A 25,410-nucleotide genomic window follows, 5' to 3' on the forward strand; every position below is an offset into this window, starting at 1 on the left:
TTTTTCAAAAATAGCTTTGTAGGATTTTTGAAGAGTTATAAGACTGTGTAAACTAAATTCCGTAAGATCCCTTAGTTTTTAATTAGGGTGGGTTTAAAGTGCTCGAATAAGGGGGTATTTGCTCGTAAATAGAGGTTTTAAACAGCTATATCTCGCTAACTGTAAACTGTAATGAAAATATATGCACAAGGGAATTTTAGTTATTAAAAAAGCTACAATTTTGTAGTCCATCATTTTTTTCTTATCTCCAGTATTTTCGGAGATATTTTGAAATAAAAAGTAAAAAATGGGAAATTCCAAAAAATTAATTTTTCTTTAAACTCCAATTTTTCTAAAATTAGGCCTTTAAAATAGGTCAAACTCCTTGGGTGTATTGACAATACAAATATAAAAGGAATTACAGGAAGATGAAGACCAATTTTTAATTAGGAGGGTTGTTAGGGGGTTGTTTTCACTGATTTTTTCATAGAAAAAAGCAGGTACCGACCTTTTTTGATCATAAGTCGCTTAGTTTTCAGGCCAGAAACTTTTTATTATTATTTTTTGAAAGGCCTAACTGTTTACTTGAAAAAAGATTATTTGAGTTTTCCTCGAAAAATGCAAAGTTTTTCCGTTATTTTACTTTGAATATTTCAAATTATGCATTTGACGAAAAAAGCTAACTTTTACCATGCCGTATCTCGGTTTGTATTGGTCTTAAAGATATTATAGAAAAAGAATTTGGTTTGTGTTACTAAAAGATACAATTTTGATATCCACAGTTTTTTTGATTAAATGCATATTTTTCGAGGTATTCTCAAAAAATCCTCTAAAAAAGTCGATTTTTTCATCGAAAAACTGTTACTTTCAAGCGCGAATAACTCGAAAAATATTAGTTTCACGAAGAAGATGTAAAAAACATTTTTTTCTTAGAATTACTTTTTACATCGATTTACATGTTTAAAATGTAATAAAAAATTCCCGCCCCCGAGATGGGGTGGCAACCACCCCCAAGGTTTTAGCGTACAGCGGCATGATATAGAAAATGATCCTTGGACTATTCCCTACCTTCTGTGAAAATTTCAAGTAAATTCATGCTGGACGAAAAAATTGCGAGCCAAAATGCTTCACTTCATCGACTATACAGGGTGCGCCAAACCTCTGGTCTTCTTTGATTACGGCGAAACTATGAGATATACAAAAAAATGTTTATAACAAAACTAATGTGTATCAAAGAGGTCTATAATTTAAAATTATTTTCAATTATACAGGGTGAGTCAGAACGACGGTATGAACCAAAGTTGTATTTTTTTAAATGGAACACCCTGTATATTAAATCATTTCTGAATATATTATTTAAAAATATGAAAAATTTGTATAAGGTCTTATACGTCTAAAGTTAATAATTTTTGAAATATTTACATTTTTATTGAGAAAAATGGTAATATTTATAGGGTTGTGGATTATGTTTCCAAGGAAATAAAAATTTGGGTGATAGGTCAAAGTTTTTAAAATATAGTGTTATTTTTAAATAATTTAATATTTTTTACTTTTAGCCATAAAATATACAGTGTGATCACTATTTGCAAATACAAAATTTTCTCATTTTTTTTAAATGGGACACCCTGTATATTACTTTTGCGTTTTGTAGTAAATATTACAACCTTTCTTTTGATATAAGGTTGTATGTACCTAGCATGTTTCGTTTTGTAGATATTTAAAAAAAACTATAGATTTTACGTGTTTGCGGATTTTTTATTCAAAAATTTTTTTGCAAAAAAAATAATTATAATCTGGTTTTAGAAACATACACTAAAATATAAAATATGAAGATAAAAACGTAATTAAAGATTAAAATAAATCGTATGCTAGTACAATTCAATTGAATTTAATAACTTTAAATTATTTTACAAAAAATATTTTATCATGCATAAATTAGTTACTAAATTAAATAAACAACCAAATTTTAAATCAACCGTAGTAATTTTTCTACTACAGCAACTTTCCTGTACCAAATTAATTGTTAGTTAAATTATATTTAGTTAAACTTTTAATTTACCTTTTAAATTTACTTACATACATCTTGAGAATATAAAAATTATTATAAAGTATGCTTTGAAACAAATGAATGTTAAATGTATCATCCAAATTATGTATTAATATAAATAGTATTTACTGGTGTCACAAAAACTGGGAATACTTTGGTAGTTGAAATTTTTGAAACAATTTTTTTTATTTTAAATTTTAATTTTTTAACCGAATCATTTTTGGATATGACATTTGTTTTGGGCGAAACCATTAGAAATTATTACCAGATTTTGTGACACGAGTAGGTACATAGATACTATTTACTTCTTAATATACTTCCATAACGTTCATTTGTTTCAAAGCATACTTTATACGTTCTCAAGATGTAGGTAAATTAAAAAGTTATTAACTGATCTTACTCGTAAATACAATATAACTAACAATTAATTTGGTATAGGAAAGTTGCTGCGGTAGAAGAATTACTACGATTGATTTAAAATTTGGTTGTTTATTTAATTTAGTAACTAATTTATGCATTCATTAATATGGTAAAATATTTTTTGTAAAATAATTTAAAGTTATTAAATTCAATTGAATTGTACTAGCATACGATTTATTTTAATCTTTAATTACGTTTTTATTTTCATATTTCATATTTTAGTGTATGTTTCTAAAACCAGATTATAATTATTTTTTTTTGCAAAAAAATTTTTAAATAAAAAATCCGCAAAAACGTAAAATCTATAGTTTTTTTAAAATATCTACAAAACGAAACATGCTAGGTACATACAACCTTATACCAAAAGAAAGGTTGTAATATTTATTACCAAACGCAAAACTAATATATAGGGTGTCCCATTAAAAAAAAATGAGAAAATTTTGTATTTGCAAATAGTGATCACACTGTATATTTTATGGCTAAAAGTAAAAAATATTAAATTATTTAAAAATAACACTATATTTTAAAAACTTTGACCTATCACCTAAATTTTTATTTCCTTGGAAACATAATCCACAACCCTATAAATATTACCATTTTTGTCAATAAAAATGTAAATATTTCGAAAATTATTAACTTTAGGCCTATAAGACCTTATACAAATTTTTCATACTTTTAAATAATATATTCAAAAATGATTTAATATACAGGGTGTTCCATTTAAAAAAATACAACTTTGGTTCATACCGTCATTCTGACTCACCCTGTATAATTGAAAATAATTTTAAATTATAGACCTCTTTGATACACATTAGTTCTGTTATAAACATTTTTTTGTATATCTCATAGTTTAGCCGTAATCAAAGAAGACCAGAGGTTTGGCGCACCCTGTATATAGATATTATTTAGCAATTTAGCTATTTTAAAATAGCAGTCTGATTTTTGCATGAGAGTTTAATCTCTGTTCGGACAATTTAAGTCTGTTCTGTCGGACAAAATAAATGTGCCGTTTTCGTGGGGTGACCGTTCCAAATTTTTAACCTGTTCCACAATTACAACTGCCCCTGTTCCAGTGTTCCCATATATCAAAGTTTATCCGACTAGACACCCTTAAGCTATTAGCAAATTTTCAGCTTGCTATTAATCAACTTTTTTTTTCATACGCGGGATCCAGACCTATTATTATTTATGTGTTGTAAGTTTGTAAACGTTTATACTGGCGATATTTAGGACCCCATAAAAAGATTACTAGTGGCCATCGTTTAATATTTCTACACATTGTAAGGTGACGCCATTTTATGTACCGGCTGTCCCAATAAGAATAGCTCTCGGCCATATCTCAGGAACCGTTCATAGTATAGCTGAGAAGAAAAAAATTATAACAAAAGTTGCCTCGGGAAAAGCCTCGAAATTATTTTCATAATTGTAGTTCCACCGCTAGAGGGCAATTGAATATCACAAATTAAAAAATTAAAATTTTACAAAATTTGCCTAATGAAAGAGCACTGGAAATCTGATCATCGCATTCTTCATAAAATTCTGCGCGTATTTAATTTCACAAGTTTAACTCTATATTTGCAAATAAGAGTTGGGGGTGAGTGCGAACCTTGTTATGAAAAAATGACTGTAGGTCAGGTTCTGCTAAATCGAATTTTGCAAACTTGGTCTTGTTGAAAGCAGCTCTTTTCCGTCAATGTAAGTATTACAGTAAGTAATATGTCAGGAGGCGTTATTTAATTTTTTTCAGGAATCTAATTTTCTATGGAAAATATTTAATTCAAGTATGCATTTTTAATCCTTTATTACAAAATTAGTCCAAATTAGCAACAGAATAGCGGAAACTGCATGCCAATACCTTTTTTCTATCTCGAGATATCTTAAGAAACGTGTAACTGTTAAACATAACTATTACCAAAGAATATATCGAGGGGTTCGAGCGAAAACCCGATAACTAACAAAACCATTGTTTAGAGATAATCGCGATTAAAGATTTTAGGAAGTTTGAAGAAGATTTCTAAAAAAACGAAAGATAAACGGAAGATTTCTAAAAAGCTAACGAATACCATATAGATCTGCACTTAGTGTTCGTTGACTACGAAAAAGCATTTGACAGCGTGGAAATGTGGGCAATAGAAAAAGCTATACAACTGTCGAATAGATTCCAGATACAGAATGCTAATACATAATATATATAAGAAAGCAACAATGACAGTACAATTGGAAGAAACCACAAAACCCATACCAATTAACAGAGGAGTGCGACAGGGAGATGTTATTTCTCCTAAACTATTTACATTAGCACTGGAAGATGTTTTCAAAACAATGGAATGGACAAACATGGGAATAAACATAAATGGAAAGAAACTAAACCACCTAAGATATGCAGACGATGTAGTAGTCATAGCATCAAGTTTTGAAGAACTACAAACCATGCTAACCGAACTAGCAAATGAATCCGAACAAATAGGTCTAAAAATGAATTTTGCCAAAACAAAAACAATGACAAACACACAAGACAATAGAAACGTAATACTAAACAACACCACAATAGAAGCGGTTAATGATTATATATATTTGGGACAGATTATAAAAATAAATAAGGAAAACCAAACAGCGGAGGTAAAAAGAAGGGTCAGATTAGCCTGGGCAGGATTTGGAAAATTAAAATAGGTCCTAAAGAATAAAAAAATACAACAATACTTAAAAACAAGAGTGTTTGACCAGTGCATACTCCCAATTCTCACATACGCATGCCAAACATGGACCTTGACCAAGGCAAACATGGATAAAATAATAAAGACACAAAGAGCCATGGAGAGAGCAATGTTAGGAGTAAAATTGACAGACAAAAAGCAAAACAACTGGGTCAGAAATAGAACAAAAGTCAAAGACGCAGGTCAACATATAACCAGGCTAAAATGGAGCTTCGCAGGTCATAACGCTAGACAAACGGACAATAGGTGGAATAGCACGATACAACAATGGAGACCATGGACAGGAAAGAGAGCAAGAGGACGACCCCAGATGAGATGGGGAGACGACATTAAAAAGATAGGAGGAACGCACTGGAAACAGAAAGCACTAAACAGAAGCGAATGGAGGAAACTGGGGGAAGTCTATGTTCAGAATTGGACGAATTAAAGGGCAAAAGAAGAAGAAGAAGAAGAAGAAGATTTAAAATCGTCATAGGAAGTTTTATCAAATATCCTCTCTAAATGATTATAATGCATTCTCGAGCCTTAGAAGTAAATGTAAAGCTCTAACAAAGACTTGTTATAATAAGTTTATAGAAAAAACTGAGAATTCCATTCATAGTAACATTGAATCGTTTTGGTCATTCATAAATTCTAAACGAACGAGTACGGGTTTACCAAATGAAATGTCTTTGAACAATATCACTTATACAACTCCGAGTGATATTGCAAATGCATTTGCATTATATTTCTCATCAGTTTATTCTGAGAAAGCAATAAGCAAACGTGTTTTACCTCCCACCACCAATATAACGATTAATTCCTGTAATATTACAATATCTCAAGTATATGAAAGAATGATGACGTTATATGTGAACAGAGGTCCTGGTCCTGACAAAATACCTCCTACAGTTTTAAAGAAATGTAGTTTTATTTTGGCGAGACCATTGTGGAAAATTTTTAATTCTTCTTTGTATACTGGTTACTTTCCGGATCCTTGGAAATTAAGTTTTTTAACACCAATACATAAAGCTGGTAGTAGATCCGACATTACAAATTACAGACCAATTTCTATACTAAGTACTATTCCTAAGTTATTTGAAAGCTTAGTGTCGGACTGCCTCTTGGTATGTTTCAAATTGTTTCCAGTAGATGAGCAATATGGTTTTCAGAAACACAAATCATCGGAATTAAATCTTCTTTGCTATTTGGATGTGTTGTCAAGTGCTTTGGAGGGTGGGTATCAAATTGATTCTATTTATACAGACTTCTCCAAGGTATTTGACAGGGTAAATCATAACATCCTATTGTCTAAATTAGAAGCTGCTGGAGTAGATGGGAAACTGCTTGAATAGCTGGAAAGCTACCTAATAGGAAGGCGCCAAGCAGTAAGGATCCAGGATTGTCTATCTCAGGATGTAGTTGTCAGTTCTGGTGTCCCTCGGGGTTCACATCTGGGTCCGCTATTATTTATTATATTTATAAATGATATTGCAGATATAAACTGTAATAAGCTTTTGTTTGCGGATGATTTAAAAATTTTTTCGAAAATATCTAGTCCTGAGGATTCCGAAAATCTGAAATTTCAATTAAATAAAATACAGGATTGGTGTAAAGAAAATGAAATGGAGCTAAATGTCAAAAAGTGCCATAAAATTAGTTTTTATCAAGGTAGAACGTATATTCCGTTTCAATATAAACTTGATAACACACCACTAGATTGTGTTAATACAATAAGAGATCTTGGAATACTGTTTGACAAATCGCTAAAATTCGCAGATCATATTGATTCTATTATTTCAAAGGCATTGCAGATGCTTGGCTTCATGAAACGAAACTGCTATGATTTTAAAAGTCCCAATACCCTAAAATTGTTATACTGTTCTCTTGTTAGACCTCACTTGGAATACTGTTGTAGTATTTGGTCACCTTACTATAATGTTTACGCAGAAAAAATTGAGAAAATTCAAAATAAATTCCTTGGGTTTTTGGGATTTAAAATTAGAGCTATTACTGGGAGTAACAGGTTTTACAGTTATGACGAAAGTAGAGCATTTATAAATATCAACACCCTGGAAGAACGTCGTTATCACCATGATTTGAAAATTCTGTATAGTTTGTTAAATGGTACAGCAAATAGTCATTATTTATTGTCTAAGGTTGGTTTTAAAGTTCCTTCATACAGTACTCGCAATGCAGTTGAAACCACTTTTCATGTACCATTTCATCGATGTAATTATGGCCTCAATGAACCTATAACTAGAATGTTGCGTCTAGCAAATTAAAATACTGCGAGGCTTAATTTTAGTTCCACACCTAACCAATTTATACGCGACTTGAAACAAATTAATATTGCCTCTTAATTGTTTTGTCTTGTTCCCCTTTACCAGTCTGTTTCTAATTTGTTCTGTATGTAATTTATTTCTTTTAACTATTATATTTTATTTGTTATATATATATATATATACATATATATTTTTTTACCAATGTTTCTTGGGTTTAGGTTCATAAAAAAAGCTTGTCTATGATGTTATGACCATATTTATTGATATATTATCCGACGTTTCGGCAGGAAATCCATGCCTTTTTCAAGGATTGACTAAAACAACATTTATTGAAAGCTACAATACAATTTAAAAGAAAATCGACTTACCATGCAATCGTAAATTTAGTCTTGAAACAAGTACACAAATAGACGTCACAATTAAAACAATGTTAAAATGTTAAAGCATAGGAATAGATATAAATAAATAAATTTAGTCAATCCTTGAAAAAGGCATGGATTTCCTGCCGAAACGTCGGATAATATATCAATAAATATGGTCATAACATCATAGACAAGCTTTTTTTATGAACCTAAACCCAAGAAACATTGGTAAAAAAATATATCAAGGTTCAAGAATTACACTCAAACAATATACATTATATATATATATATATATATATATATATATATATATATATATATATATATATATATATATATATATATATATATATATATATATATATATATATATATATGTTCGGAAAGGTTTCCGCGGTTAATACAATGAAACTTAAAGCTAAAATCAATATCAACAAAAGAATTAATATTAAAATTAAACTCACCAGGCTTCCGGGTTGAACCGCGTCGTTGGTTTCTAGGCCGAGCTTTCGACGTCCTCTCTGACGTCATCTTCAGGGCTTCCGGGGTCTCAGTCTCCTGAGGCTCCAGACACTACACTCACTACTCACTACTTCACTACTCACTGCAATACTGTTGTTGCTGACGCTGGGGCGGTCATTTATACCGTGGACTGATGTGACTGACGTGGCTGTCGATGACGTGGCGGAGTGGGAATTAGCGCGAAGACTATTTGGAGTGGCGCGAAGATTTTTGACGGCTGGAATTGTATTTGTAGATGGAGCGGACGATGTTTTCTTTAGGAGGGGTCTCCAAGGTAAACGGATGCCGTCATCTCTTTTATTGAGACAACTTGGCCGTTTTTCGATTTCTATGGCTTCTCGGATAATCCTTTGTTTATAGAAGCGGATGGGGGTTTCTCGACGTTCTTATTAAGAAGAACCAATCACAAGGTTTTCATCACTCTGTTTATCGAAAACCCACCCATACCAACCGCTACTTGCATGGCAACTCTCATCACCCACCTTCTCAAATTAATTCAGTCATTAATACTCTTGTCTCCAGATCAATCCGTCTTTCCGATGATGCAAGTAGATCTACTGAACTCTCTTCTTTAAAACAAGCCCTCATCCAAAACGGTTACCGCGAAAATCACATCGATAGGAGCATCCATAAACTTCAATCTCCCGCTCAATCACAACCCAAAGAGTTAGATCCTGATCATACGAAAGCTTTTCTTCCCTATATCAAAGGTGTTACTGACAAAATCGACAGAATTCTTAAACCACGAGGAATAAAAACAGTATTTACCCCCCAACAAAAACTTTCATCTCTTGTCCGATCCGTCAAAGACAACATTCCAAATGAACAACACGGAGTTTATGAAATTCCTTGTGCAGACTGCCCCCGATCTTACATAGGACAAACCAATCGTAGAATCCAAAATAGGATTTATGAACATTCCATATCTGTTCGCAATTCCGATTCAGTTTCAGCCCTAGGCCAACACCATCTTCATACAGGTCACAAAATTGACTTTGAAAACTCCAGAACCATAGCCCCCATCCGCTTCTATAAACAAAGGATTATCCGAGAAGCCATAGAAATCGAAAAACGGCCAAGTTGTCTCAATAAAAGAGATGACGGCATCCGTTTACCTTCGACTTGGAGACCCCTCCTAAAGAAAACATCGTCCGCTCCATCTACAAATACAATTCCAGCCGTCAAAAATCTTCGCGCCACTCCAAATAGTCTTCGCGCTAATTCCCACTCCGCCACGTCATCGACAGCCACGTCAGTCACATCAGTCCACGGTATAAATGACCGCCCCAGCGTCAGCAACAACAGTATTGCAGTGAGTAGTGAAGTAGTGAGTAGTGAGTGTAGTGTCTGGAGCCTCAGGAGACTGAGACCCCGGAAGCCCTGAAGATGACGTCAGAGAGGACGTCGAAAGCTCGGCCTAGAAACCAACGACGCGGTTCAACCCGGAAGCCTGGTGAGTTTAATTTTAATATTAATTCTTTTGTTGATATTGATTTTAGCTTTAAGTTTCAATATATATATATATATATATATATATATATATATATATATATATATATATATATATATATATATATATATATATATATATATATATATATATATATATATATATATATATATATATATATATATATATATATATATATGACTTATATTTAGTATACGAAATTGTTCCAAAATTTGTAAAAAAATGTAACTGTATTGGGCTTGTCCCGTGGAAATAAAAAAACAAAAAACAATATTTGTTATAGCCAAATGGTAGAGAATTTAATATTTAGTTAGAATAATTTATTTTTTCTACAACCATGTTAAAATAGTTATTTATGAAACAGTTCGTGAAGTATGCTTTTTTGCGAACGCACTCGATTTTTAGAGCACGAGCGACAACGGAGCGAGTGCTATAAATCGCATAAGTTCGCAAAAAGTACTTCACGCACAGTTTCATACAATATTTGATCTACGATAAACAAATAAAAAAAAGCTGTAACTCTTCGTCACTGGAATTCATTTCTATTCTACAATTTTTAGAACTTTGACATTTAAAAATTCTAATTACTTTCAAAGCACAAAACTGTCAAAACTTTTGTTGTAATTGATTGCTCATATTGTCATTACCATGACAACGCGAAAGTTAAGGATTGTCACCATGGCAACGCGAAAGTTAAAAACAGTGCGAAAAAGTAAATCCCATTTAAAATACATTGTTACTCCACGCACACTTTAAATCCTTCACGCACTGCTATCTATAATGACAGTTTTCACAAACTAAAAACTTATACATAATATGACTAGAGTAGATAAATGCAATTTTTAGCACTCCAAACGAGCGGTAAAAATGCTACTTTAAGGCACTAGTGCTTTAAAAATTTTAAGGCACTGCAGTTAAAAGTGAATTGTCAAATTGTGAAACGTAAAAATATTTATATTTCATTTATTAACAATAATATTAATAGTACAACTTGCGCAATTTGAAAAAGGTGGTTTAAAAGGTTTTTTAAAATGTAATTTAAACTGTATTATTGCATTTTTAACACGTTTGTAGAAAAAACTATTAAAATTTGTTGGAATATACTTACAACAATAAAAGTAGATGTAATTCTATATTTGTTATGATTCACGTATTGACAGTATAGGCAGTTTTGATATAATGTCAAGAAAAATATAAAAATGGAATGTCAGTCAAGTTCAAGTAAAAGTTTTTGTAGGTATTGTCCTGTAAATGAGAATGAATAAATTATAATTGTTGATATATAAGACGTTTGTAGAAAAAATAATACGTGTTAAAAAGTACATTTTAAGGCACTCATGTGAATTGCAGAATTCGCTTCGCTCATTCTGCAAACTTTCACATGTGTACCTTAAACGTGTACTTTTAACACTTATATCATAAATAACTATTAAGTTTAATTTATAAATTACAAAAAAAATAGTGATATTTATCGGGTTTTACCTCGTTGAATGAGTATAACATTTGACTTTATTGGTTTTTATTTTGAATTTTTTTAATTATAAAATAAAAGTTAATTGTATATTATTCCAACAAAAATAAATTAATCTGCATTATTTTTAGAAAATTAAAAGGTAAAATGTGTCTTCCTCCGATTCTTCTCACATCATTACGTCTGGAATTCGATCTACGATATAATTACCAGTTTTTAAATTTGTTATTCAAGGATGCACCTCTTCCGGAAAATATTTTCTTGGCATATCTCTATCAAATCCATTTTCTTTGCTTCACTTATTGGAAAGGTACTTTTATATAACTTTGGTAAATTGCCTGGAGTTGGTAAGTCTATGGTTGCATTTTGGGATGAAATTTGATTTAGCCTTTTATGGCGTAGAGTAGGAGTTTTTGAAGTTATACTTCTTTACCGGCGATATGAGGGTGAATTTTTATATGTTAAAACCTATGATCCCGGCGCATGCGCATTATAACTTTGTTCTGATTGGATGTTCAAATGACATGTCAAAAATTATTCAATATGGCGGCTGTGGCACAGCTGTAGTTAGATTATTTATGGTTGTTGCGTTTTAAAATTTGTGTGAAAAGAAACAACAAACAAAAGTTAATTAATAGTTATACTGCATTTTTAAATAGTTTTCATATACCTATATTTTTGTACTTTTGGACTATTTTGGACAAGGAAAACTCATTCTAATTTGGTAAGTAGTTTTTATTATAATCATATTGTAATTATACATTTGGATTAGGTTGAAATACAGTAGAGCGTCGATTATCCGAACTAATTGGGGGACATTGGTGTTCGGAAAACCGATTTGTTCGGATAATCGAACTACAATATATTGATACATATTTATAGTCATAATACATATTTATCCACAAGTAAATAAAAGCCATATCTATATACCTAATGACAACTAGCAACTAAACAAAAAAGTGCAGTCTTTGCAACAACATAATTATTTTTGGATACAATATTGAAGAAAATTGAAGATATTTTAAGCGTCAATTACTAACGCTTGCTCGGTATTCGAGTGCGGGACGCGGTAGTCGATAGTTCGAATAAGCGGTCGTTCGGTTGATCGACGTTCGGATAATCGACGCTCTACTGTACATTTATTTTCTCGATTACCAACAAAAGTTCTACCAATCTTCATCTAATATATTGTTTTCTTACTGTTTTGTTATATTTTTATATTTTCTTCCACAAAATTTAAACTACATAATTTAATTATATTCAAAACAAGTGTCAAACAGTAAAACGTTCAGTTACCCTATTTTTCCACATGACAAATAATGTGGAATTGGACGAGTGAGTCTAGGCTTCGATTACGAATCAAAGCGCCACGAAATTCACGGGTTCGATTCCCGATGCAAGTTTTTATTTTTTTTTTATGCATTTTATGATTGTAAGTATATTTGTTATATAATTTTTTTTTTCAGAAAATGCGTATTTAAAATTTTTGCCAACAATTATTATCGTTCAGAAATCATTTTTTCTTTGTGGCATTTTTCAATGTGTTTGTGTGCGTTTTATTCTTTTATTTTTTTTTAATTTTTGGTATTGTCTTAAAAATCACATAATATGTAGTAGAAGTATAACTTCTTACGTGCGTACAAAGTACACAGACATTCTTTTTTTTAATTCAAACCAATATCTTCTGATATTTTTATTAACTGGTTACAGTTTTCCGCTATTGTTTTATTTAGAATATCATCCAGTAGAATCACTGTTAGCTACAGCATTTATTATATCATCAGAGAATATGCACATAGACAAGGCGAAAACGGTGGGCTCGAAGGGAAAAATATTCCCATGAAATTTTTTTGCATAATCACATTCGTGAGACATCCCAGAATAAGGATCAAGAAGTCGCCCACGTGAAAAGTGGGCCAATTTTTTTTTAACAATTTTTTTTTAATCAAATTGTAAGAATCAATATTTTTGGCCCGAACAATTTTTTCTTTAATTTTTTGGACCATTCTGGACAAAAAAAGTCTCCTATAATTTTTCTCTAAAGCTGATCCTTTTCGACTTATAAGCAATTTAAAATTGAAAAAAACGAAAAATAGCGATTTTCAAGGCTTAATAACTCGGTTAAAATTTATTATTATGAAAGTCAATATATGACTAAATTAAAGTTTAAAACCCCACCTACAATATCCTGAAGAAATTTTTGTCATTATTTTATTACTAAGCTGTTATTTTTAAGTAATAATAATAAGCACCATGCACGTGTGCGGGGCTGTAAATGCTGAGTGCGAGAGAGAAGCCATTCCAGCAGTCCAATTGTGCATCTTACTCGCACTCACATTTACAGCAGCGTCAATACGATGTAACCACTCATTGTTATTAATTAAAAATAACAGTTTAGTAGTAAATTAATGACACTGATTTCTTCAGGATCATGTAACGGAGACTTTAAACTTTGATTTAGTCACTTTATGACTTTCAAAATAATAATTTTTGACCGAGTTATTAAGTCTTAAAAATGGCCATTTTCGCGTTTTTCAAATTGTAACTTGCTTATAACTCGAAAAAGATCAACTTTAGAGAAAAATTATAAGAGACCTTTTTTATCCAGAATGGTCCAAAAAACCTAAAAAAAATTAGTTCGGGCCAAAAATATTGATTTTTACAATTTGATTAAAAAAAAAATTGTTAAAAAAAATTGGCCCACTTTTCTCGTGGGCGACTTCTTGAACCTTATTCTGGGATGCGTCACGAATGTGATTATGCAAAAATATCTCATGGGAATATTTTTCCCAACGAACCCGCCGTTTCCGCCTTGTCTAACAGCGTTTTTTAAAAAACTTTTGACACACTGGAATTCATTCATGGTGAGCTAGTGGAAAGAAACAATTCTTACTAAATGTTTGTTCCTTTCTTTGGGAAGTTTTAGCGACAAGTCTAGTCCTAATTAGTTTGACAGTTATATTGTACAAAATAAACATTTTTCTAGACTAGGCTACTACTACTAGACTCCAGTAATTTCCACAGAGTTGCAGTAGTCTTCAGACAACTTTTCAGTACACTTAATTTTAAATTTACTACAATTGATTTGCTGTGGTACCTTGGAAGCTCTGAGTTTGTTTTTCATTATAAATGTGGGCCCCATTCTAACCGCTTTTTTTGTTTTCGTAATATTCAATTGTCAATTTACGCCATCTTTTACTGGGTTTTCGCAGGAAAAAGTGTGCTGAAATTTAATAAACTATCATAGTCTAAAATTCTTTATCGGATTTTCGCATGAATATATTTTGTCAAAATGAACAATTTTGTAATCTTCATCTCCGATAAAATTAATTATCAGTTTTTAACTTAGAAATATTTCTAATAAAATTAGTAACTTTACACAGGAAAAAGAAGATAAATGATTCTACCGGATTCTCATATTATAAATATGTTTATAACAAAGTATTTTTATCAGTAAAGTTATATATCGGGTTGGTTTTATTTAAAAATATGAGTTTATGAGTAATATGAGAATAACAGTTTTTACCATGTCTGGTTTTTATTAGTTATTGTGCTTAAAAATGTTAATATCAAATAATTACATTTACCAGTGTTTTTGACGTGTTTTTAACTACAGCAGAAATAAAAATACCGGATTTCATAATTTTGGTATTTATCGGGTTTTCACTCGAACCCCTCGATATAGCCCCTAGACTAGAAGAAGCTTTTATATGAAACAGATGGTCACGTTTATAAGAAGGCTTGTTGACGAGGGATGTTGCGGCTGCAGTGCGGGCGGTGGTGAGATGACGGGTGACTACAGACGTTGTCAGATCTATGCACCTCCATAGCACCTACTCAGTTGGAACGCAAAATCCTATGCTAAAATGTTACAGGGCCGTACCGTACTCATGTCTATATTCTTTTACTGTCACTGGTAAACGAAGTTAAGGAAAAATAGTGTGCTGTGGAAAAAATAAAGAAACATTTTCCAGGTGTCAACGTATATCTATGCCTAATTAATTAATACAATAATAAGACAAACAACACTACAAAATATAATAAATAAATAAAAACAACTAAACCTAAATGTTCAAATTGTTGCCCATCATTTTCGATGCAAGCATTTACTCTTTCAAGAGTAGATTGCACAGTAGAACAGCAATCTCAATTTCTGCTCTCGAAATGCTTTTAATGGCGTTTCGTATTCTCTGAATTATGTTTAGGGGTAGACAGGACAAGAACTCTTGTCTTGATAACAACTTCTTGTCATGTCTTGAGAAAAAATCAAGAAATTTAAAAAAATCCTGTCTTGGCGTTTTCTTGACATCTTATATCTTGTCTTGACTCAAGAAATTTCAACATCTTGAAATTTCTTGATTACCCGGTCAAGTGATTCCCCGGCGACCTTTTTATTGCGTTGCGCGCTAACACGGCCTCCACTGCCTATAACTATGCCAAAATTAGATATGTATACAAGATAGCATCCAACTTTCGAGAGTCTGACATAGGACTTAAGTGTAAAAATGCTTTAAGTATATTTTGCAATGATATTGAAAATCTAAATAAGTGCAAGATATTAGATAAAGAATGGGTAGTGATCAGTACACTTTGTCACTATCTGAAAATGTCTACCCGTCATTATCGAAAATGGCCAAGGATTTTCTCGGTACGCCAGCAACATCTATGTACCTGCGCAAAGGCTATTTTCAAGAGCAGCTTTAACAATAACAGAGTCAAGAAATCGGCTAGGCGTTGACTCCATAACAAGTAATTTCTGCCTCCATGGCCCTTCATGGCTTATCAATCAATTTAAAAATGTGCTAAATTTGTTATTTAAAATAAAATATAGTTTGCAATTTTATTTTCAACAGAATTAGAAGTGTTCAATAAATTAAAACACGTTATGCTATGTTAAAATATGTTATATTTTTCACTTATAAATACGTTTTAGAGTTTTCATTATTAGTTAAGATATTTCAAGATTTCTTGTTTTCTTGACAAGAAATCTTGATATTGACATAAAATTTCTTGTCTTGTCTTGAAATTTTCAAGAACTTGGCGACCCCTAATTATGTTTTTTCGAGTAATGGGCCTAACTGCAAAAACAAGGTCTTTAATCCGTCCCCATGAATAAAAGTCTCAAACAGTTAAATCTGGTGATGGTCAGATAATTGGACCTTTTATTGTCGATAATATGGTGAGCGCTTTCTAAATTGTTTAAGGAGAGAATTGTCTCTTCTTCTGGAAGATGTACCGCTATCAGTTCATAGGTCCATGTTATTTCAGCACGATGGTTGTCCTGCGCATTTCTCGAGAGTAGTTAGAGATTTTTTAGATGAGACATTCGCTGATAGATGGATAGGACGTGGAAGCCTATTTTTCGGCCAGCCAGATCACCAGATTTAACTTTTTTAGACTTTTATTTATGGGGACGGATTCAATACCTTGTTTTTGCAGCTAGCCCCACGACTCGAGAAAACATCACCCAGAGAATACAAAACGGCATTCAAGCATTTCGAGAGCAGAAGTTGAGACTGCTGTTCAATCTACTTTTGAAGGAGTAAAAGCTTGCATCGAAAATGATAGGCAACAATTTGAACATTTAGGTTGTCACTAAGTATTTGTTTTTATTCCTTTATTATATTTTATAGTGTCTATATAGTATTACATAGAAAAGTCGTACGAGACGCTAATTTAGATAGCAGGGGAACAGTATTCAATAGATCAGTCCAAATTCTAGCATATGCAGACGACGTGGACATTATAATAAGAACCAGAGCGAGAACTGCGGAAATCCTAACCGAGCTAGTAGCAGCAGCAGAACGAATGGGGTTACATATAAATCGAGATAAAACCAAATTCATGGCGACTAACACAAACACAAGAGCTGGAAATGTTGATGCAGATCTAGTCATCAATGACCAAAACTTCGAAGCGGTCAAAGAGTTCATATATCTAGGGACATCGGTTAACCCCAATAATAACACATCAGGGGAAATAAAAAGACGAATAATAATTGCAAACAGGTATTATCACAGTCTATCAAAGTACTTAGCTAACAAACGTCTGTCTCAAAAAACTCATATAAGGCTGTATAGAACATTGATATTCCCCGTTCTCACATATGGATCAGAGGTATGGACGCTAACTAAAACAGATGAATCCGCTCTATCGATTTTTGAAAGAAAGGTGCTACGCAAGATATTCGGAGCGGTCTGCGAGAACGAAATATGGAGGCGTAGATATAACAACTGCAGAATATCTACAAGCATACGTTTGGTGGAAAAGATATTATCACTATAATTAAGCAAAACCGCCTGCAGTGGGCAGGACATGTAGCCCGGGCCCCGGAATCGAACATGATAAAAAAGATTCTAACAGCGCAACCCGTGGGAATGAGAAGACGGGGTAGACCAAAGCTGAGGTGGATGGACGGGGTCCAACACAAGATGCCGAGAAGATCGGAGTTGGCAACTGGAAAATGCAAGCAAGGGACAGAACAGTATGGCGTAGAAAGCTTGAGAAGGTCGAGGCCCTCGTAAGGGCTGTAGCACCAAGATGATGATTTTATAGTGTTGTTTTAATTAATTATATACGTTTGTGATGGGTAGCTCTTTCAGGACGACATACTCAGTAAAATGCAGGTTAAAAACAAAGCAAATATATTTCGGCGATTTATATACAGAGTTCAAAAATAAACAAACAAAATAAAAGGTGATTCTATATTGCTCCGTTGCAGAGACTATCCCGTCTGGATAGATGTCTGCAAAAGAAAAATAAAATTAATATTATCAAAATGAAATATCCTTACACCTCACTAGAGTGTAAGGCACAAACAGTCAAGCAATAAAAATATTAATAATCATATGGGAGCCATACGGTTCTGATCGGAAGCACGCTCACTCCACGGCTACCGTTTAATTACAAGCATGCAAATCACTTCAGTACGGTGTCTCGCTACTCAGGTCGGCCTGCCTGCTCAATCCGCTGGTTGATCTTGGAGTCCAGAGCTGGTGGCTACAAGACTGATTCTTCTGCGCTCGGTGGCCTCCTTAAGTACGCTCTCTGTCTGGTCTGTTTTGGAGAAGTTGAAATGAGTGGGGCCTCGTGTTGCGCGAACGGTGAAACGCCAACGGTTCAATCTGTCGACGTGCTGCTCGAGGCATATCATTACACACACATTGACATCTAGAAAATGTTTTTTTGTTTTTTCCATAGCACATTATTTTACTTCATTTACCGGTGACAGTAAGAGTTCCCGCAGACTGCAGACTTTTTAACGGCCGATAGTTTGGTCGGGTTGGGTTGTTAGTGCGCATACCGAGCCAACTAAACAGTCGGGTTGGTGAAGGGAGCGCAGATTAGCAACTGTCGACCAACTATTCTAGAACGATTTAGTACTAAAGTTTGTATTTGACTATTGAAGTGAATAGTCGCACAATGCAAACATTGTCCCGAAATGAGAGTCTGAGAGTATTTTGTGCATCCAATTCACAGTGGAAGCAATAAGAAGACAGTCAAAAGCAACAGACGTGATCCAGAAGATTGCCATGTTAAAATGGAACTGGGCAGGACACATATGAAAAATGAAAGACAACCATTGGACGAAGCGAATTCTTGAATGGCGACCAAGGACAAGCAAAATAAGTAGAGGCAGACCTCAAACAAGATGAACTGGTGACATTAAGTGAATGACTGGTCACGAATAGATGCAAAAAAACAACAAATAGAAATGAATGGATATATTACAGTTCAAGTTGATTATCCAGTTGGAGTTGACTCCAACTAGTTGGAGTCAACTCTAACGGCTGGTTTCAGTAAAAGTTGATTATAAATATAAAATGAAGATTTATATTCAACATTTACTAGTAAAAGTAGACTCCAACTAGGAACAGTATACTCTTCCCAATGCCATTTAGTAAAAGTTGATTCTGATTCACACAAACAGCCGATTCTAGAAATTAAATGTTACTGAATATGTTCAAATTAGTCTAGGCTGTATCGTCGCCCCCGTTAGGTAAATTACTCCGATTCGAATTTTTTGCACAAACTTACTCAAAAAGAGGTCCTTATAACAAATCTACTGGGTGCCAGGCAGTACCTTGATCGATAAATTGTTTAAACAATTTTTTTTAGACAAATTCACACAAATAATTTTTTCACTTCACAAAATAATTTTCCTAACAAGTGCAGAAAGTCATACTTTTCGCACGCGACTGCAGTTTGCCGAACGACGCGGAGTTCGGCAAGCAGTCGAGTGCGGAAAAGAGACTTTCTGCAAGCGTTAGGAACAATATTTTTTCTACGAGTCTTTAAAAAATGACCAAATCTTAATCAATTAATTTAATTAATATGAAAATACATACACAAATTAATTCTTTGACAAGGTTGTCAAAACCAAACTTTCAGCATAATTGGTTAGCATGACGACGATCTTGGTTTCCATGACGACGATTCAAAACCACTGTTATTGTCTACTGATTTGACATTCGAATACCTATTATGTCAAAATTATTTTATTTCATCGAATTCTCGCGTTAATTTCATGAAAACATGAACACAATAAGATATATATTTGAAATAAATTAGTAAATAATATCTAAATATTAGTTTATTGTATGTATTATAATTACTTTAAGGCCATATTAACATATCTAAATTAACACGCGTGCGGAAAAGTAAAACGCGTGCGGAAAACTAACACGCGTGCGGAAAAGTAAAACTTTCTAAACTAAAACGCGTTCGGGAAAGTAGACATTTTTGCACGCTCGTAGAAATAAGGTATTTTGTGATTTTTCTCTAAAATTGATTGTTGTCGAGTTATACGCGATTTAAAATTTGAAAAATGCGAAAATAGCCATTTTCAAGGCTTAATAACTCGGTTAAAATCCATTATTATGAAAGTCAGAAAGTGACCAAGTTTATAGCCCCCTCTACAAGATCCAGCAGAAATTTTTGTCACTATTTTATTACTAAGCTTTATCTTTAATTATTAACAGTGAGCTCTAAGTGCGTATTAGGCGGCCGTCAATGGTGAGTGCTAAAGAGATGCACCATTCCAGCCGTCCAATGGTGAATCTCACTGGCACTCACATTGACGGCCGCCTCAATACACGGTTAGCGCTCATTGTTGATAATTAAAAATAATATCTTATTAATGAAATAATGACAGAAATTTCTTCAGGATCTTATAGAGGTAGCTTTAATCTTTGATTTTTTTTTAGTTTCTGACTTTCATAATATATAATATCGTATGGCATTTTTGCCTTTCGGACAGTTCCGGCGCCAATTACACCTTTAACCCTGTTTCAATTAACTAGTGTCGATGTACACTAGCCCAGGGGGACCTACGGCTTAACGTGCTCTCCGAGGCACGGTGAGACGGCTCGTGTCATTATTGGAAATGAAAATGGTTTGTCTTTGGCAGGGCTCGAACCCACGTGCACTGGCGTATGAGGCCAGCGATTATGCCGTTACTCCACGGCCGCTCGCTCGACTTTCACAATAATTATCTTTAACCGAGTTATTAAACATTGAAAATGGTTATTTTGGCGATTTTCAAATTTTAAGTCGCTAATAACTCGACAACAGTCAATTTTAGAGAAAAAAAGGCCCAAAGGATCTAAAAAAAATTTGTACGAAGTGAAAAAATTATTTTTGCGAATTTGTTTAAAATCATTGTTTATCGCCAAACGTCACTAAAATCATTCATTATTGTACTCATTTGCCCTCATTTTCGGCAGTAAAGTATCACTTTGTTGTATTGAAAGAAGAATGTTACTTTACCTGCCGCGATTATTAATCAAATTAACCGAGATTGAATGTAAGTGGTCAATGGCAGCAATCGATTATTTATTTGAGTGAAATTAAAATTTATTTACTTTAATTATTAAAATTATTGTACAAAATTTATCTTATTAATAAAATTTATGTCAAAAAGTAAAATTCTGTAGTGTTTCGCAATTATATTCATACAAAATAAATCAAAACTTTACAGATTTAGTAATTAGGTAGGTATACAATGTTGATAACTATCGATTAAACACAGGGCCGGACTGGCTCATAAAAAAGGCGCCAACCCAAATTATAAAAAAGGCGCCAGCCCAAATTCTAAAAAAGGCGCCAACCTAATATCTAAACAATGGCGCCAGACCTCCCTCTTAAGCTTTGACATCAAACTTTTTTGAAATCCTAACGCGTGTAAAGTAAATCAATATTTCTAATTTTAATTTAAATCCATAAAATAATTTACTATTTTTATTGGGAATAGGGAATTGGTGAGTAATTTTCACTTGCTACTACAAAAGAATCTATTGATTCAAAAACATTTAACAAAAATCATGATGATTTGTGTTCAATAGAAGTCACCTTTTGAATTTTTTCAAATTTTTTACTAAATTCCATATAGCATAAGAGTAAACCTCGATAAAAAATCCGCAACCACACACGGTGTCAGGCGATCCGTGCCTAAGTGGTGAATGGCCTAACGTCAGACGGTCGCAAACGAAGCCCTCGGAGAACTGGTGAAACTCCTTTGTAATTCAAGCCTAAGCGTTGGCAAGGGCGCACTGCCTCGCCAGACAGTATAATTCGCCCCTACTCGTGGAAAATATATGGATAAGTATTTAATTTAATTAATTTAAGTAATTAATTTAAGAAGGGGATTAGCGTTAAAAGCACTAAAGAAGGCATAAGAGGGGACCTCATCCTCGAAGTGACAGAGAAAGAACAGAACGAGCGCCTGAAGAAGACTTTCGTGGCCCGCACGGGACGGAGAGAAACGCAGTAGAGGTTGTCCGGGGCTATCAGGTCCAGGTGTACCTATTTGATATAGACGGAGGAGTCCCAAGGTAGAAATCCTGAGACAAGTTCGGAGGTATACCGGCAGCAGGAAGCCTGACGACATCAAACTCATTTGTATAAGGGAAAATAGAGAACACAAACGTCACGGTTGGACTGACACGTATCGCAGCCAAGAAGGCACTGGAAAGAGAACATATACCTATTGGCTGGAACTCATGCAAGATACGGGAGAGACTGCGTGTCCAGGTGTGCTTTAGATGCCTGCATTTCAGGCATAGTAAAACGGACTACAAGAGAGAAAACAGGGAGGACTCCTACTACATATGTGATAAGGAGGGGGCACCAGTCACGAGAGTGCAGTAGTTAGAGATGCATCAAGTCAAACTAGTTTGATTTTACTCAACAAACTTGACTTGACTTGAAAATCAAACTTTTTGTATAAAAAAGTTTGACTTGACTTGATTTCGATATCTTTAGGTTTGACTTGAATTCAAACATCTTCAAACAGTTTGAAAAGTTTGAATATTACGCAACGTGTTTATTTTTAATTTTAAATGAAACCGCCTACGCATTTATATGTTCACTGGCGGATCAACGGGTGTGGGGGAGGGGTAGGGGAAATTCCTCCCCCTCCCAACAAAGTCCAAAAAAATTTTTTTGACAAATTTCAATAAACATAGAAATGTATTGGCTGATACGATGTTTAAACCGGAGACAGACAAATAAAACCCAATAAACGCGCCAGTTGGAACAATTATTAAGAAAGCTTAATGCATATTTATTAAACATTAATTATTTTAAATTTAAACCCAACATTTGTAGCCTTTATCCGAAAAAAATTTAAATTTTAGATATAAAACCATATATACCCGGATCCCGCGTACCAAAAAGAAAGTTGATTAATAAATAGCAAGCTGAAAATTCGTTAATAGCTTAACGGTGTCTAGTCAGACAAACTTTGATGTATGGGAACACTGTAACAGAAGAAGTTTTAATTATGGAAAAGGTTAAAAATTTGGAACGTCAGACTACGTAAACGTTCCATGTATTTTGTCGGACAGAACTTCCAATTTATTTGTTACCGTTTCATTAAACTCTCATGCAAAAATCAGACTGGTGTTTATCACCAACTGGGCATTTTAATGAGTGGAACACGAAGAACATGTCAAATGACAGGAATCATGTTGGTTAGTAATAGCAGCCTGATTCTTGCATGAGAGTTTAATGAAAGGGTAACAAATCAATTGGATGTTCTGAATGACAAAATACATAGGATGTTTTCGTAATCTGACGTTCCAAATTTTTAAACTGTTTCACAATTAAAACTTCCCCTGTTTCAGTGTTCCCGTACATCAAAGTTTTTCCGACTAGACACCGTTAAGCTATTAACAAATTTTCAGCTTGCTATTAATCAACTTTTTTTTGGTACGTGGGATCCAGGTCTAATAACCCTATGGTTAGTTTTGAATTTTAAGGAAATACCAAGGAATATACAGCAATACTAACTTTTGTATTGTGGTACATATTTTCGAGTGAACTAGCAGCTTGATACCACATGTTTTTTCGAACTGGCCCTAAGATAAATAAATGCCTTTTTTAATAAAAGAAAGTCATAAAAATTCCAAATAAGTTTATTTTGAGCTGTCCATTGAAAAACCAAATAGTCTTATTTTATTGTAACCCTTAAGGGCATAGGCGTAACATGTCGGTTATCAAAATGTTCAATGTGTTTTAAATGTATTAATTTTTTTCAAATCCTGAGAAAACTAATAAGAATTTAAAAAAAATTTAAACGCAGCATGAAAGATTTTATTATTTCTGAGGGACGAACATCCCTGAAAACTTCTATGTTTATTTTAATAAGTTACAGGGGTGAACATAAAAAGGAAAATTTAGTGTTGTTATTAATTGCAAATATTTCATTCAAAACAAACTTTTTATTTATTCTAAGAGACTTTCGGCCTTCGGTAAGAACGCAATCTTTCATTCTACGTTTAAATTTTTCAAAAATACTTATTAATTTTCTCAGGATTCGAAAAAAATAAATATCTACATTTAAAAGTTTTAAATTAAAACACATTGAAAATTTTGACTGTTATGTGGCACTTATTGTATTATTAATTTTCTTATCTTAATTGGCAACTAACATGTTTATCTCGACAAAAAAGTATATCTACTAAATAAATTATTATTCAAACTCTTTCAAACTAGTTTGACAAACAGTTTGAATTTTCAAACCTGTACGATTGACCAGTTTGACTTGACTTGAAATATTTGTCAGAAGGATTGACTTGGGTTTCACTTGAAATTAAGTCAAACTCAAGTCAAGTTCAAACATTCAAGTCAAACTTGTGCAACTCTAGCAGTAGTGAGACGACTTTTTCCCTCACTTTTAGAGAATCCGGTCACAGTGCCCGGAGTGTAAAAAACTGATCCTGGAAAAGCGGGGCCTCAAGAAACAACATCCTGCCACAAGCGATGAGAAAAGGATGGGTGAAAACATCTAGGGCCAGGAATCAGACAGCGTATGGGTAAGTAAGTTAGGAAGATAAGAACCATCTAATACGCAGTTCCTTTAAATAAATGTGGGAAGGGCGAGGGCCGCTCACGACGTTGCAGAGGCATTCGCACGAAGGAAAGGTATGACATTTGGTCTTTCGACAGAGAATCGTTAAAGATAGGGGATGTGACGTGACGGTATACGTAGTGAACGGAGGTATTGGAATCACCAGACACGCTGTTAAGAATGTTAATAGGTATGTTAAGGCATAAGTTGTAGACCGCCTGGCGTACAATTGTTATGTTTCACCAAACGTCCCGCTTCGAGAGGGGAATACCTATCAGAATGGATCCACGCTATGGGGCTTACCGTGCTAAATGACCTACGTTCGTAAGAAGTAATAGTGAATCCTTTCTGGACCTCTCGCAGGTTTCAACATTACTTCTAAACAGTGCCATAAGCTGGACTGGTTTGGAAGAACAATCGCTCAGCTTACATAAGTATGTGAGTTTTGAACTAAGGAGCAAAAGGAAGAAACGGAAAGATGAATCGATCTAAAAAGATTTTCAAATCAGGAAGCTTTTGTGGGTACTCTTGGCTTGATCGGTCCGATATGCGAGGATTTGAAGGAGTTGATCGAGAGATCAAGTATCAGATAACCAAATAGCTTAGATGCGACGCGTAGTGCTTTCGCGTATAAATATCCATTATTTGATAAACAGCGGAAATTGATACCCATGAAAGGTGCTCCAGTCGTAAAAATGGTCTTCGAGGGCGCCGCTCGTTGCATCTAAGCTATTGTTTATAATAGAAACAGCGGAAATTGATACCCACGAAAGGCGCCCGAATCATAAAAATAGTCTTTGAAGGCGCTG

General features: G+C 33.6%; 2 protein-coding genes across 5 annotated transcripts in view; one reads left to right on the forward strand and one right to left on the reverse strand.

The window, feature by feature from the left end:
• Positions 1–25,410, reverse strand: part of LOC114342278 (nitrilase and fragile histidine triad fusion protein NitFhit) — a 368,011-nt gene that overhangs the window by 157,411 nt on the left and 185,190 nt on the right. The gene's annotated exons all lie outside the window — the stretch shown is intronic.
• The window catches only part of LOC114334793 (zinc finger protein 227-like), a 56,403-nt gene that overhangs the window by 13,838 nt on the left and 17,155 nt on the right, over positions 1–25,410 (forward strand). For 2 of the 4 annotated variants that reach the window (XM_050654316.1, XM_050654315.1), the window contains exon 2: positions 24,432–24,566. The exons of the other annotated variants lie outside the window; for them this stretch is intronic. In XM_050654316.1, the coding sequence (XP_050510273.1) occupies positions 24,563–24,566 (4 nt within the window). In that variant the 5' untranslated portion in view covers positions 24,432–24,562. The remainder of the gene's footprint in view (positions 1–24,431; positions 24,567–25,410) is intronic. 4 annotated transcript variants of the gene reach the window in all.

This window comes from Diabrotica virgifera, chromosome 6 (genome assembly GCF_917563875.1).
Source record: "Diabrotica virgifera virgifera chromosome 6, PGI_DIABVI_V3a".
NCBI classification, from domain to species: domain Eukaryota; kingdom Metazoa; phylum Arthropoda; class Insecta; order Coleoptera; family Chrysomelidae; genus Diabrotica; species Diabrotica virgifera.